Source organism: Kogia breviceps, chromosome 15 (genome assembly GCF_026419965.1).
Source record: "Kogia breviceps isolate mKogBre1 chromosome 15, mKogBre1 haplotype 1, whole genome shotgun sequence".
Lineage (NCBI taxonomy): Eukaryota > Metazoa > Chordata > Mammalia > Artiodactyla > Physeteridae > Kogia > Kogia breviceps.
The window spans coordinates 66,496,274-66,512,633 of NC_081324.1; the positions used below are offsets into that span (position 1 = coordinate 66,496,274).

The window sequence follows — 16,360 nt, forward strand, 5'->3', positions numbered from 1 at the left end:
GGTACACAGCAGGTATGGAACAAACTATACTTGGGGTATTACCCCATCTCCACGGTTTCTCAAAAGTACCTAACTGTTGCTGTGCCAATAAGGTCTCCCTGCTTTTTCTTCCTTCAAAATGTTAAGAAATAATTTTTCCAGTCTGAAAATCTAAACACATTTCATGTGACTGGGTACCCTCATACATCTTGGGCTTTCTACACTCCCTTCCGAGTTTCAAGAGACTGGACTGTATCTCTAAGGTTCTCTCCAGATTTCCAGGATACCTGATTAAGCTGGATGCCAAGGACTGTCTTTTGCCCCGTGTTTGTTAACACGACACCACGTTCCAGAAGTCGTGGACACTTGGCTCCCTTTCTGTAAAACACTGACTGAGTTCTATGAGCCCTGCACTGGAGTGGGCTTGTTCTCATACACTTTTGTTTAATTCTCATAACCCTGTGAGGTTGGGATGTCATCTCCTTGTTATGTATGAAGAACTGAAGTCCAAAGAGAAGGTCATTCAAGGTTACAGGTCTAGGAATTGGCAGAGCTGTGATTTAACCCAAGACTCTGGATTCCAGGTCCAAGACACTAAAGTTGCCTCAAATAACTATTTTATGCTTACTATTTGATTTACAGTGGTGTTTTTAAGTTTGGTCGAAAGAACTGTGGCATTGGACAGCCCTGGGCAGCTTGTTGAAAGTGACGATTCCTGGACCTACCCTAGGCTGATATAATAATAATTGCTGAGAGCGAGCCCAAGTATTGCATTTAATAGAAGCCCCGGTGTTTCTGATGCAGACTGAAAGCTGAAACCACCGCTTTCCTCTTTCCTGTGTGCTCTTCCACTTGATTCCACTCTACTCTCACACGAACCCTGAGAAGCAGGCAGCACAAATCACTAGCATCCCCGTGTTACAAATGAGGAAATGACTGTAAGGCAGCTTGTTCATCTTCTTATTCTAGATGCAGCTTAAGTACAGAAATGTTTGGTGGCTGACATTCTGTACAGCCTTGGCTCCCTGGGGACTTCCACCCTCCTGGTGCTGTTCTTACTACGTGTAACACACAGTAGCTGTCTCTGTCTCTTCCTCACTGACACCGCAGTGTTGCTCAAGGTACAGTGGGAAAAGGTGAATCCAGAATATAGGGTCTTCTCATGAAAAGGCAGCCTTTGGAACTGAAACAAGTTAACAAAACAAAACGCAAGGGCTGACAAAAACAAAAACAGCTGGTGCTGCTGCAAGAGTCAGTGCTACTGATGGGAGCAGAGTGGGGCACCCCCTGTTCTAACCAGAATCACCATCGGGCCGCCTCAGCGAGGCAGGACCAGAAGGTGACTGACACGTAGAAGAAAACCACCCTAATTCAAACTTGACTTGAGGTACTGGGAGGTTTCTCCTGGTAATAGGGAGGAGTGTGGAGACAGAGAACTTGTTAGCACCCTTCCAGCACTGCCCAAGAGAGGAGGGATTCTAGCCCTTGCGGGAAAACTATAAGGCAAATTAGCACAGTGGGCTGGGCAGTGCAGAAAGCATGTCATCCCTCAAGGCTGCAGCATTGCTGGTTTTAGACTTCAGAATGACATTTATAGACAGAGGTCTTATTCTATACCCCCATTTCAGAAGAAGAGCTTTTGCCTGGGAGAATACTGCAGAACAAAGATATGGGGATGATGTGCACTGGAAGGGCCTTATCCAAGTGTCAGAAGAGAAAGATCATTGTTCAATAAAAACATGATTCGCCCAACAAGCACTGAGTGCCCGCTGCGTTCTTGGCACTCTGCCGAGCTCTGGGAAACAAAGATGAACTGGATGTGGCTCCGGACTCAGAGAATTTCATACTCCGAGAGTGATGTTAGACGTGTAAACAGATACTGACAGGGCCACGACTGAGGTTATACAAGGAGAGTAACAAAGAGAGAGAAAAAGGCTCCTCTGATTGGTGGGGAGGAGTGTGGGTGCATTTGGGGAGGCTCCTCCACAGAGGACTGGCTGCATCGGCCGAGTCTAACAGGCTGATTGCCAGGCAGACAAGAGGCATTCCACCTGAAGGAACAACATGTGCAAAAGCACTGAGGCGGAACAGAGGAAGGTCCATCCGCCGCAGCGCAGGGCGCATGTGAAGAGCAAGCAGAGGGGAGGCTGGGATGGGGGAAGAGGGCACGGCAGACCACCAAGAGCCAGGCCACCCACAGGTGGTGAGGAGTTATCAGAGGTATTTAAGCAAGCAGAGGCTCCCAATGAAGAAAACACAAAGCCTGAGACACCAGAGTGCTGGTCCTTAGCTGTCAGTTCCTCTCCCTGAACGGGCATTTGTCTCAAGTCCACAGCTGGCTGTGTGTACGTCCACTGAAGCCTGCTGGCCAACTAGTGTTCACTAACAGCAGACCATGGCTTCATCCTCAGGCCATGTCTCCACCGAGGTGGTCCTTTTAACACCTGAGATTTGCCTGCATGAGCTGTAAAAGAACAGGGTCAAAACCCCTTGTAGATAATTATCCACTCTTGCTCTGTAACACTAATATTAGAAAACTGAGTGTTTAACATTCAGTGTCAAATGCTGTGTTTACACATTCTTCCCCTGACTGCACGGGGAAAGAGTCCTTTGGATACCTTGACAAATCTCCAGGAAATGTCTGGCAGAGAAGACCTGAAAATCTAACCTGGCTGACAACAAACTTGCTGTGTGATCTAAGGCAAGCCATTGAACATCTCTGGGCTTCCATTTCTTCCTCTGTAAAAGGAAGGAGTTAGGTGAGCAAAACATTCTACACCAGTAGGTCAATGCTGAAGGGCTGTGGTCAGAGAAACGCTGACTGGCTGAACGCCCAGAGACCTCTCCAAGGCTAGGGTCACCTTGGTGAATCCAGGACCCTAATTCAGGCCTCATTTTTGACCTTTTAGGTCCAGGAACAGGACTTCAGTATCCAGAGAGGTGCAGACATTCTAGGATGTGTCTACCCTAACCATTTATTAACCTCTGTCCATTTATGAATTGGCACTTGAAATCAGAACACCACATCTCCTGTACAGGTGCTGCTCCCTGATCCTTCCTGTCATCAAGAATCCCAGGAAGCCAAGTTAGGCATCAGAAGGCTGCACTGTGAGCATGGACTTAAAATACAGGGAAATGAGGAGCCATGGAGAGAAATTTCATTCTGGCAGCCATGAGCTAGCCAAACCAGCCCCGCCTACAACAAAGAACGCCCTTCTGGTGACTAAACCCAGGTTCAGTATCTCTATGTGGACATACTTCTAGTTTTGCCTGACTTTTCACTTACTGTTTCACTGTAGGCCACTCATTATTCTACTGGTTTTTAAACTAATTTTTAACTGAAAAAAAAAAAATCATTACTTCTTTAGATATGTAACAATCACCAATTCATGTACTAATCAGCCCAGGCAGACACTGGGCTCCCTGGGAGCTACTAACAAATGGCTAACAGTCATGGGCACTCACTCTGCAAGCCCTGGTCCCACCAGGGCCATGCATGGCTTCACTCACTCACCCCTCACAATAACATGACGAGGCAGGCACTAGGCTACTTTCTCCATTTCATAGATGAGGAAAGAAAGCACAGAAAGGGTAAGTAACTTGCCCAAGGTGAACAGCTAATAAATGTCAGGACCAGGATTCGAACCCAAGCAATCCGGTTCTAGAGTCTTTCTTAACTACCACACAATACTGCTCTTGTTACACACAGATCCAACTAGTTTAACTCCCAGAGGACAAACTTCATTTCCAAGTTCTTGGGGAATCGCCAAACCATCCACCCCCTCCCTGCCATAAATCACCCACAAGTAAAAGATTCTTTTTTTCCCCCATTTTATACTCAATGGGCATCTTTAGCTAATGCCATCCTTCAAAGATTTCTAAAAATTTGAAAAACAAATAAATTTTAAAACTTGTGATTAGAATTCGGATTTGTCAGATTTCAGGACAGCTCATAACTAGTTTGGGCCATAGTTGAACATTTCTCTTTCTCTCTCCAGGGCTTGCTCCTCTCTGGACTGTACATACAGAGTACAGCTCAAGACCTGCTGCTGGACAGGAGGACTCCTGGGTCAGCCTCTTTGGCTCCTTTGGGGGCAGAAGACAAATCTTTCACTTTTCACTCGACACTTGTAGGCAATTGTCCCAAATAACCCAACGTCCAGAACCAATTCCTCCCTGCCATTTACAGTAACTGCAACCACGGTGGCTGCTAAGGGAAGGATGTGGGGAAGGGGAAGGGCAGGGAAAGGCCTCACTTTCATCACATCTCTTGGCCACCCAAGGCAATTCATTCAACAAATATCCCTCCCATGCCAACATGTGCTCAATGGTGACACATAAGGGGCAGAAAACTCTGTGGTCCCTGACCAAGTTATGCTAGCATATTAGAGACCTCAGGATGTCACTAAGGAGATGAGCAAATGAATAAATGTGAGATTAAACCCACAAAAAAAGCTTCAAGGGAAGGTCTATGAAAGCATAAAACAAGGGCCACAACCTATTCTGTAACTATTTTCCTAAGACATCCGTTCCTCATCCAGGTAAAGACCTGAAGGATGAGCAGGTGTTAACTAGGTGAAAAGAGGGTGAGAGAGCATTCCAGGCAGAGGCAGCAGGATCAAAGGCCTTGTCAAAAGGAAGAAGGGATGGGCTTCCCTGGTGGCGCAGTGGTTGAGAGTCCGCCTGCCGATGCAGGGGACGCGGGTTCGTGCCCCGGTCCGGGAAGATCCCACGTGCCGCGGAGCGGCTGGGCCCGTGAGCCGTGGCCGCTGCGCCTGCGCGTCCGGAGCCTGTGCTCCGCAACGGGAGAGGCCACAACAGTGAGAGGCCCGCGTACCGAAAAAAAAAAAAAAAAAAAAAAAAGGAAGAAGGGCGAGTTTTGGACCTGTGAAGAGCAGCAAGGCTGAAGTAGAGGAAACGAAACAGGAGGCTATGGGGTGAGGCCAGACCACGGGGAACTCTACAGGCCACAGAAAGGACTTTGGCCTTTATCCAAGAATGCTGGGGTGTCGTTGGGAAGTGTATGAGGGCAGAGAGATGACAGAGTGTGACGTGGTCAGATTTATTTTCTTTTTAAAGATCACTCACTCTGGCGGCTCTGTGGAGAATGTATTGAGGGTCCAGAGTGACCATGGACAGTTAGAAGGCTACTGTTAAAAAAAAAAAAAAAAAAAGAAGGCTACTGTGGTCATCAGGTGAGGGATGATGGTAACCTGGAACATGGTGGTGATAGGAGAAATGGAAAGAAGTGGACGTATTCAAAGTATAATCTGGAGATAAAACTGACAGGCTTGGATATAAGGATGAGAAAGAAGAGGTATAGTGAAGGACACCTGGGTTCTGGCTTGGGCAGTGGGTGGATGGTGACGCCATTCAACGGGACAGGTTACAATGGAAAAGGAGCCAGTTATGGGGGGAAGACTGAAGGCTCAGCTGGGTCTGAGATGCCTGCAAGACCTCCAAATGGACATGTGAAGTTGACAGCAGGATAGCTAGTCTAGAACCCAGTGGAGAGGTCTGGACTGCACACTGATTCCATTAGTATGTGGAGTATGTGGTCATCAGCGTGTGGAGGACAGGAGCTATGGGGATGTGTGAGACTGCCCAGGGAGGGAACAGTGAGCTCACCTGGAGGAACGGCAATGTTTCAGAGCTGGATAGACGGGGGTAAGCAAACTGGAATGACCAGAGAAGTGGGAGAAAACGAGGGGGGGCATGGAATGTCAGGGAAGCCAAGGGAAGGGAATGTTTCAAGAGTGACCGAGGGATTCCCAGGTGGCGCAGTGGTTGACAGTCTGCCTGCCAATGCAGAGGACACAGGTTCGATCCCTGGTGCGGGAGGATCCCACATGTCGTGGAGCAGCTAGGCCCATGCGCCATGGCTGTTGAGCCTGTGCTCTAGAGCCCGCGAGCCACAACCACTGAGCCTGCGTGCTGCAACTGCTGAGGCCCGCGTGCCTGGAGCCCATGCTCCACAGAGAGAGAAGCCACTGCAATGAGAAGCCCGCGCACCGCAACGAGGAGTGGCCCCTGCTTGCCGTGGCTGGAGAGAGCCCACGCAGCAACAAAGGCCCAATGCAGCCGAAAATAAATAAATAAAATAAATAAATTTATATATAAAAAAAGAGTGACCGAGACATTAAACGCTAACATATATTAAGTCTTAATTACGGCGAGGAACTCTGCTGAGGGCTCTGAATACATGTTCAAATTTAGTCTGCACAACAAATTTTTTTTTTTTTTGTGGTACACGGGCCTCTCCCTGTTGTGGCCTCTCCCGTTGCGGAGCACAGGCTCTGGACGCGCAGGCTCAGCGGCCATGGCTCACGGGCCTAGCCGCTCTGCCGCATGTAGTGTCTTCCCAGACCGGGGCACAAACCCATATCCCCTGCATCGGCAGGCAGACTCTCAACCACTGCGCCACCAGGGAAGCCCCTGCACAACAACCTTTTGAGGTGGGAACCATTTCACTCTTTTATAGATGAGGAAACTGTGGCAAAGAAAGGTTAAGGTGGTGACTCATGAGGAGCTGGGATGGAAACTCAAGCAGCCTGACTTCAAACTCTGATTCACCTGACTACCTCCAGGGCAGCTTGGGAGGCCATACAAGATGAGGACTGAAGAGTGGCCGGTGGACGGACCGCTGAGTCTATCCTCTGGGACACCCCCAAGGGAATGTTCCAACGGAGAAACAGAATGGAAGCCAGATTACAGCCCACTATTAGGAACGCTCCAAGTTTTGATCTGTTTTTCAGCTGTCTGAGGGAACCAGTTGGGAGATATGACCAGTAGGTCCAATCTGTGTCCCTGACAGCAGCTAACTGGGTGCTTTAATACAGTAGATGATGCTCAAAATGAAATGAGAACGGCTCAGAAGCACAGTGTTGCTACGTGCTGCTGCTGACCCTTTACACCACCCCATCTTAATGCTCTCTGATCTGTTACCTCCGTGATCCTCACAACAACTTCATGAGGTGGGTTACTTTCACCATCTTAGAGATAGGAAACTGCGGCTCATCACAGCTAAGGAACTTGCCCACAGTTACACAGCTGGCCTGGCTCAGCTAAGGCTCAAATCCAGGTCTTTTGACTCCAGGTCTATTGTTCTTTCGTGGGAGTCACAGTGGAAAAAAGACCCTTCTTTGGAGCCAGAGAGACCTAACTTCCGAGTGTCAGCTGTGTGACCCTGGGCAAGTTACTCTACCTTTCTGGGCCTTCCTGTATAAAATGAGGTTGTAGTGTTACCATGAGGGTTGAATCAGATAATCTAAGTGAAACTCCCAATACAATGCTTAGTAAATTATCAGTCGTCCATCCCTGGCCCCACCCCCACCCTCTCCATCTCTCCATCTTTGCCCTGGACAGCCAATGTGGGGCTTCTACAGGGTCTTAGTTTTCTTTTTCCAAAGAACAGAGCAGGATTAAGGCACACTGAAGGTCACAAGGCGCTGCTAAATATTAGAAGTCCCACTCTGTTCATGCTGGAGTCCCTTGTGGGGGCAGAAGGCAGCCCAGGTGTTTGTCCTTCCCCTTCTCTGTGGGCAGGCCCCAGGCCCCTGTCCAGCAGCCAGCCTTAATGACCTGCTGGCTGTCTGTTTCCTTAGAGATAAACTAGACAAACTAGAATCAAAGGCTTTTGGGTCAATAAACGGGACAGCAACACCAACAGTACAACAGCAGAGGGCAGGGTTGCTCCACTGACTCCCACGCCAGGAGCCAGAGACCCAGGAGAAATTTAACAGCTCGTTTATTGACACTAGAGTTCATGAAGCCTTTGAACCAATGTCCTTCAGTGCTATCTGACACCACCAGTGTGTGGAGGGTGATTTTTTTTCACCCTGAAGGTACAGAAGAGGAAATCGAGCCTCAGGTAGGGTAAATGACTGCCCTAGTCAGGAATGCAAAGACTCTGGTAAGCAAGGAGTCAGGATGCCTGGTTTCAAATCCCAGCTATGCCAGTTACTAGCTCTGTGACTGTAGCAAGTAACCTCCATTTCCCTATATTTGTAAAACAGGTAAGACCAGTACCACCATTATTAGGTTGTTTTAGGAATTAAATGAGATAATGTACATGACATATGCTTAGGACAGTGTCTAGTGCAGAGTAAGCACTCAATAAATGGTACCTGTTACTGTAATTATCATTCTACTGCGCTTGTTTGGATGGGGGTGTGGGTGAGAAAATGAGCACAGCTTTCAGCACCGCAGAAAACACTGTCAGCCAGCCCGTCAGCCATACCACAGTCTCAGTCGCTACGTGTGTGATTTCTTCGTTGGCCTTTCCTTGAGTCACAAATTTAGAGGAAATGGTCTGTAGCTTGATTAAGTGATAACAGCTTTCTATCTGCATCATCCCTTTTCCACAGCATTGCCATTAGGAAACACTTCTCAAAAGAGAAAGCTGTTCGCGATCCTGAGAAAGGAGGTCCTGAAAGTTCCCAGGAGCCTTAAGAATGGTAGAGCTTCCCCTGTAATAATGCTGTCAGGAATCGGGTCAAACAACAGAGTTCCAGGTAGGGGCCATAAAGACTTACAGAGGCAGTTTTTCCCTCCTCCCACAATCTCTCCTCCTTGGTCAAACACCTCTGACTAGGGGGAAAGGACAATCAAGGACAATCATCAGAAAACTCGTCAAGTTTCCCTGGTTTGCCAACATGCCAAGAGACCAGGTCACCATTCACAGCTTCTCATTTTAACCTCAACTACAAACAATGTGCAGTCCGGCTGCTTTCCTGGCCTCCCCCAGCGAGAGGGAGCCAGTTCCTGAGAGCTTCAGAGAGAATGGCCCCAGCTCTAGAACCAATGGCACTGCTCAAGAAGGAAGGCCAGAGGTACGGAGTCCAAACAGGCCCGCTGCAAAGGCTGAGGAGAGGAAGCGGGAGGGCTGGTCAGCCAAGCATCCAGAGATCAGAGAGATCCTGGCTGGGTGCCCAACTGCACCAGCACAATTACAGACTTCCAGGAGGTATGTTAGCTGGCCTCCAAAGTACAGCCCCAGGTCCCAGCCTTAGTGGCTTCCTATTGTCTGGGCACCTGAGAATCTGGCAGAAGGCTATGGGAGGCAAGAGGTAAGATTACAGATGTGGTTGCAGACAGGGGATGGGCTAGTGTAAGGAGAAAGCGAGGGGAGGAGTTTGAGCCAAACCCCAGCAATTTCTCCATTCAATATCCAGCCCCACCCTGTGACTAGGAAAACAAAGGTATGGGGGAAGGGGAGAAGAAAAGTCATTTCCTTTATTGTAACTGGAGCTCAGCTGGGTAAGAGCGAGGCCGGAATGGAGTCAAGAAGAATGAATTACTTTGGGTAGCACGGAAGGAGGGTCCTGCTTCTAGCAGGCCTGCACAGACACTCTGAATTCATCAGAGAATCACTGATAAGCTGGGGTGGAAGTGACCTTAAAAGACTATTCAGGCGAATGCCTCAGGCTTCTCATAACCCAGGTCTCTTCTGGGGCCAGACAAGTACAATCCTTCCCAGCCCTGAAGATATTCCTCCAATTTGGGAAAAAGTCAAATTGGCTCCAAAGCAGCCAGCCTCCCCAGGGCAAATCACCAGGCTCCATCTGAGGGCTCCATGCCATCCAGTTTTCGTGGGAAAGCTCAGGAGTCAGGAGATGCATCCTTTCAGTAGAGCTGGATCAGAAAGACTCCATTCTTGAGGCAAAGCTGCAAATAAGAGACTGAACCGAGATGCTCTGCTTCCCCCATAGGCATGATCTTTGATTTAACTGTGCCAGGGTGGTTCAAAGTTAACCTTAATCCCCAAGGCTCCACATCAGATGACCAATGAGTGTGTTAAGAGAAATACACGTATGCATGTAGGTGTATATAGACACACATTCACAATATAACATAAAGTGACAACTGCTGATTATTAAAAATTTTCTATGTGTCAGATGCTATGCTAGGTTATCACATTTAATCCTCCTGAACAATCTTGTGGGATGAGTACTATTCTTATCCCAATTTTACAGATGAGGTACCTGAAGTTCAGGGAAGTCACCTACAGTCAGTTAATAAACTGCAAAGCCAGGATTTGAAACCAGACAGTCTCTTACATAGCCTGAACTCTTTCCCACCAGGATAACGTGCCTTTCTTCTTTATAGCATGTATTTGTGTGTCTGTCTCTTTTATACACACACACATACACAGTGCACTCTAACAGGCTAGCATCTTCAGTTCTAGGGCCAGCTCTTTTCATCCATGTCCTGTCTAACTTTTTGACTTTTTGGTTTCAGGCCTTGCATCTGTGATATGAAGGAGTTGTATCATATAGTAGGTGGTTCTTCTAGTTATAGGAGAATCCAGAAATCCCAAAGATTGGCTTGTTCTACCCATTCCTGCTTATTCTGGTTAGAAGATATTCATACAAATGGGAAAACAGCAGGAACAAATACAACCGTATGGGTTGGAGGCCAAGGAGAGCCTCAGTCTGGGAACTCTTTGGGTTCTGATGCTGCTTGTTTGCCTCAGTTGTAAAATGAAAAGACTAGCCAGAGGCCCCTGCAGCTCTGATACTCTGCTCCTATCTTACTAAAAGGCAAAGTAAAAGTGGAATCAAATTCCCTGAGGGTAACCAAGGAGGAGTAACCAAAGCAATCAGATCCACAGAGAAGACTAGAGAGCTCTGAGTTAGAGCTGAAAGGGCAGAAAAATGCTCCTGATCCAACTCTTCCAGAGGCCAGAGCTCTCCAGGCCAACCCCCCACGTAATCCCCTGGGTGGAGACAAGTGCTTAAAGGTCAATTAAATTTCTTGATATCAGCATAGGGGATGCTTTGCAACATGAGCTGTGTGTGGGAGCTGGAGTTTACAGCACATGGTGCCCGTCTACGGTCTGTCTCATTCTCAGATCTGAGCACGGCCCTGCCACTTCAGACCACGGGGGGCCACAAATGCCCACCCAGCCTCCGACGAGGAATGACTACAGGCCAGGAGCTGTGTTATGCTCTGTAGAATACAAAGACAAGCTCCCACTCTCAAGGATTCCAACCATTCAGTGGGTGCCTACCATGAGCTGGACCCTCGGCATATATGACTTCATTCAATTTCAACAAGTCTGTGACAGAGATGATTAACACCTTTATTTTCCTGATAAGGAAACAGTCTCAGAGAAGAGGAACAAATCTGACATTAAAGTCTGTTATTTTCAAGAAACCGAGCTGCCTCCAAACAATAATCTAAGAGCTATAATAAAGTTAGTAACAAAAAGCAGGAAACTAGGGAGGCATCCCGTGGTGAAGAAGAGCTGGCTCTGCCAGCTGCACTACAAACAACCCTTGAGGCAACTGCATAATCAGCAGTGCAGGCATGGGAAAGTCGCTCTTTCTCGGCCTCGGTCTCCTCACCTATAAAGTGAGGGTGCTGGGACACCCCAGAAAGGTCTCCTCCCATCCCAAACCCCCCACCTCTAGCTGCACCCGGCCCATGTGTGGCTCTTCCACTTTCACCTGGTGTTTGCTCATGTGCTCTTCCTGGGCATATCCCTTTGCTCCCTGAGCTCCCCCCAAATGGAAACTCTCTAGTAGGAAGCTGGTTTTGTATGTTCCAGAAGATGAAATAGTGCCTGGCCCACAGTGCACTGGCAAAGACAGGGGTGTGGACCCACTTACCGGAAGCAGGAGCTGTGCCAGGCTTCACTGACAGTCCTGTACAACCTCTGGTTCAGAGCGACATGGTCTCCACAGCCCCGACACCTCCAGGCATCTTCACCTGCACACAAAACCAAGGGGTTCAGAGGCCGAAGAAGCAGGGGTGCAGGGATGGGATTCCTACCATGTAGAAGAAGACCAAGTTAACGGACTATCATACTGAAAGGGCTGGGCGATGCTCTGCTAGATGCACAGTTCCCTCCTCCATAAGATCCCTGGTGAGCGCTCATCCAACTGTTCATCTCCCCACCACAGGGAATTCCTGGCCTCAAAAGTAGCCTCATTTTAAAAAATGAGACTTTTTAAAAAACGGTTCTGGTTGTTCCTTTTTCTACTGAAACAAAACCTGCCTTTTCCTTTCCTTCAGCCCTTGCTTATAGTTCTGAGTAGATGAAATGAACAAAGTCTCCTTCTTTTGGGGTCAGCCTTTCCTACAGTGGTCCCCAGCCAGCACCCAGAAATTTCTCCTCTCTAGTTTACATGTGTTGCTGCCTTTCCCTACTCTTCAAAAGCCCTGGTTGTGCAGATTTTCCATCACCCCAATGGTTCCATCATTCATTCAACCAACATCATGGGTCCTCTTGTTGGACTCATGGGTCCAAGCTCTACATTGGAGACTGCTGGATAAATTACCCCTGCTCCTCAAAGAAGAAATCCACTGGAAAAGAAACATTCTTCTATATTGTACTTTTTCACTGAGATGTTATTTCAGGGGTAGAAGCAAAGTGCTATCTTAGTTCAGAGAAAGAAATTACAAGGGTAGAAGGGAAAGAACAAACACTTAATCCCTCCTATATGCCAAGAACTGTGCTAGATGCTTTCACAGACCCAATCTCATTTAATTCTCAAAACAATCCCGTGAGACAGGTATTATTATATTCATTTAACCAATGAGGGAACTGAAGCTTGGGGCCGGGGGTGAAAGGCCAAGCGGCAGAGTTAGCATCCCAACTAAGGTCTGCCCCATTCTAAAGCCTGTGCTCTTTCTAGTTCCTGCTCATTCCACTCAGGGGAGCCAGGAAAGTCTTTGCAGGGGAAGCTGAGCCTTGAAAGATGGGGAAGATTTACTACAGGCTGAAAAAGGATGGGGAAGAGCTGTGCAGGCTGACAGATAAGCATGGGCAGTAGCACAGAGTCAGTCCACGTCCCTCCAAAAGGGACAGAGCACAATACTCCTGGTGTGGCTCAGATGCTAACTTGTTGAAATAAAAGGGCAGCTGAGATCAAGTTGTGGTACCTGACTCAGCCCTAGAAAGCGGGACAAGGTTGTTACAAGACTCCCTTGTGCGCCCCGTGTGTGAGGCTTTGTTCTCTCTGGGTAACTCCAGACTGCCACAGGCACAGTGACAGTCACCGGACCCTGTTTTACAGGCACAGGGGCCATGAATAGACAATGCACGGCTTCGGGCACTTCAGGATTGCTTGGCGGCATTCTGGGGCAGCCAGGGCACAGACAGCTGTCCTCATAGCCCAGAGTTGAGTTAAATGAGCTGGCAGAAGGCTTTAAAGCCTCGACCCACCTGCTCCTCTCCCATACATGTATCAGCTCCTGGATCTAAACTTCCTAGACTCTCAAGAGGGAGGGGGCCTTTGTGGTTTTTGGGTGGCAGTGGTCAGACAGTGCACCATCAACCTCACAAACTCCAAGGCAGAAAAGTCTGAGACACTCATTCAAACTGGGTTATGTGTGAGACAGTGAATTAGTGAGGTTTGGTTTTTAAAAAAATATTATTATTATTTTTACATCTTTATTGGAGTATAATTGCTTTACAATGTTGTTAGTTTCTGCTGTATAACAAAGTGAATCAGCTACACATATACATATATCCCCATATCCCCTCCCTCTTGTGCCTCCCTCCCACCCTCCCTATCCCACCCCTCTAAAGTGGTCACAAAGCACTGAGCTGATCTCCCTGTGCTATGCAGCTACTTCCCATTAGCTATCTATTTTACATTTGGTAGTGTATATAAGTGAATGTTACTCTCTCACTTCATCCCAGCTTACCCTCCTCCACCCCGTGTCCTCAAGTCCATTCTCTATGTCTGCTTCTTTATTCCTGTCCTGCCCCTAGGTTCATCAGAATCATTTTTTTAGATTCCATGTATGTGTTTTAGCATGCAGTATTTGTTTCTCTTTCTGACTTACTTCACTATGTATGACAGACTCTAAGTCCATCCACCTCACTATAAATAACTCAATTTCGTTTCTTTTTATGGCTGAGTAATATTCCACTGTATATATGTGTCACATCTTCTTTATCCATTCACCTGTCGATGGACACTTAGGTTGCTTTCATGTTCTGGCTATAGTAAATAGTACTGCAGTGAACACTGTGGTACATGTCTCTTTTTGAATTATGTTTTTTTCAGGGTATATGTCCAGTAGTGGGATTGCTGGGTCATATGGTAGTTCTGTTTTTAGTTTTTTAAAGGAAACTCCATACTGCTTTCCATAGTGGCTGTATCAATTTACATTCCCACCAACAGTGCAAGAGGGTTCCCTTTAGTGAGAGGGTTTTTAATGAACACAGATATCCAAATGAATCTTCCAAATTCTGGAAGTACCAGAGTTTGGGAACTCTTACATGAAAGGGCTTTCAGGCTGCCACCAGCAAATCTCATTATTTTAAGCCACACCTTGTTTCTTGCTTTTACTTTTTAACCGGCGAGGAATAGTCTCTGACCTGACCACCCACTTACTCAACAATTCAACATCTTGGCTCTGAGTGACCTCTGGTTGTTTCCAAAATTCAAAAAGAATCAGGACTTTCCACTATGAAGATATTTGAGATAACTTGTTATGGGCACACCCTCCAGAGCCTGCCCTGCCCTCCAATCTTTTTTTTTTTAATATAAATTTATTTATTTTATTTATTTATCTTTGGCTGTGTTGGGTCTTTGTTGATGCGCACAGGCTTTCGCTAGTTGCGGCGAGCAGGGGCTACTCTTCGTTGCGGTGCGCGGGCTTCTCATTGTAGTGGCTTCTCTTGTTGCGGAGCGCATGGTCTGGGCGCCTGTGTGTCAGTAGTTGTGGCACTTGGGCTTAGGTGCTCGGCGGCATGTGGGATCTTCCCGGACCACGGCTCGAACCCATGTCCCCTGCATTGGCAGGTAGATTCTTAACCACTGCGCCACCAGGGAAGTCCCCCTCCAGTCTTGAGAAACTCAAAGCCATTCAACACTTACGTAACACATGCTCTGAGCTAGGCACTAGGGGGCACAAAAATCAAGACCCTCTACTCCCTCCTCTCATAGCCACCTGGTTCCACCTTTGAAATGTCCCTCTAATCCTTCTCTGTCCTTCAGCACAGCCCGAGTTCAAGTGTTTGGCTTCTTTTCCTGGTGTGCTGCACAGTCGTAGCTGGCTCACCCAGACTCCGCAATGTCTACAGAACTCAACTTTTGACTCCACCCCATCCCACCTCTCAGAAGACAGTCTCCACCACCACTCCCTTCTCCACTGGCTCCTTCCAACTGTCATTTAAATAAATTCAAGTCTTTCCAATTAAAAAAAAAAAATCTGGACCCCACTTTCTCCTCTAGCTACCACCCTTGCTTCCCCACGTCACAGTCACAGATATTAAAAAGTTGTCTAGGGGCTTCCCTGATGGCGCGGTGGCTGAGAATCTGCCTGCTGATGCAGGGGACACGGGTTCGAGCCCTGGTCTGGGAGGAGCCCACATGCTGCAGAGCAACTAAGCCTGTGTGCCACAACTACTGAGCCTGTGCGTTGGGAGCTTGTGCTCCGCAACAAGAGAGGCCGCGACAGTGAGAGGCCTGCGCACCACAATGAAGAGTGGGCCCTGCTCGCCGCAACTAGAGAAAGCCCTGGCACAGAAATGAAGACCTAACACAGCCAAAAATAAAATAAACAAATAAATAAAAATTAAAAAAAAAAAAAAAAAGAGTTGTCTAATAGGGAATTCCCTGGCGGTCCAGTGGTTAGGACTCTGCACTTTCCTTGCAAGGGAGTGGGTTCAATCCCTGGTCGGGGAACTAAGATGCCGCAAGACACGCGGCACAGCAAAAAAAAAAAAAAGTTGTCTAATAAAAAACAAACTTATGTTTACCAAAGGGGAAAAGGCAGGCAGGGAGGGATAAATTAGGAGCTTGGGATTAACAGATACACACTACTATATATAAAATAGATAAACAACAGGAGCTACTTTACAGCATGTGGAACTACATTCAATATCCTGTAATAAAACATAATGGAAAAGAATATGAAGAATATATATATATGTGTGTGTATATATATATATATATATATATATATATATATATAACTGAATCACTTTGTTGTATGCCAGAAACTGATAACATTGTAAATCAACTATACTTCAATTAAAAAAACGTTGTCTACACATCACTGCCTTCGTTTCCTCACTTCCTATTTACTGCCCAATCCACTGCAGTTTGACTTCCACCCCCACCATTTCTCTGAAACTGTCTCACCAAGGTCAACAGTGACCGCTTATTGCTAAATTCAACGGACATGCTTCAGTCATTCTTTTATCAACTATTTATTGCATGCTAACTATGTGTCTAACACCATGCTTGGGAAAGAGCAGCAAACAAGAGAGAGATTAAACATAGAGCAGATATTAAACAATAACATAATTATTTTCACTATAATTGGGGCAAGTGGAAGGAAGAAGATATCAAGTTCATAACTAAGCAAATGGAGTTGGGTAGGGCAAACAAGAACATATTCCTTAAGGAAGTAATTT

At 47.1% G+C, this 16,360-nt stretch overlaps 1 protein-coding gene across 3 annotated transcripts in view; it reads right to left on the reverse strand.

The window, feature by feature from the left end:
• LOC131742379 (E3 ubiquitin-protein ligase RNF185) overlaps positions 1 to 16,360 on the reverse strand; it is an 87,250-nt gene that overhangs the window by 30,853 nt on the left and 40,037 nt on the right. For all 3 annotated transcript variants that reach the window (XM_059040132.2, XM_059040133.2, XM_059040135.2), the window contains one exon: positions 11,592 to 11,691. In XM_059040132.2, the coding sequence (XP_058896115.1) occupies positions 11,592 to 11,691 (100 nt within the window). The remainder of the gene's footprint in view (positions 1 to 11,591; positions 11,692 to 16,360) is intronic.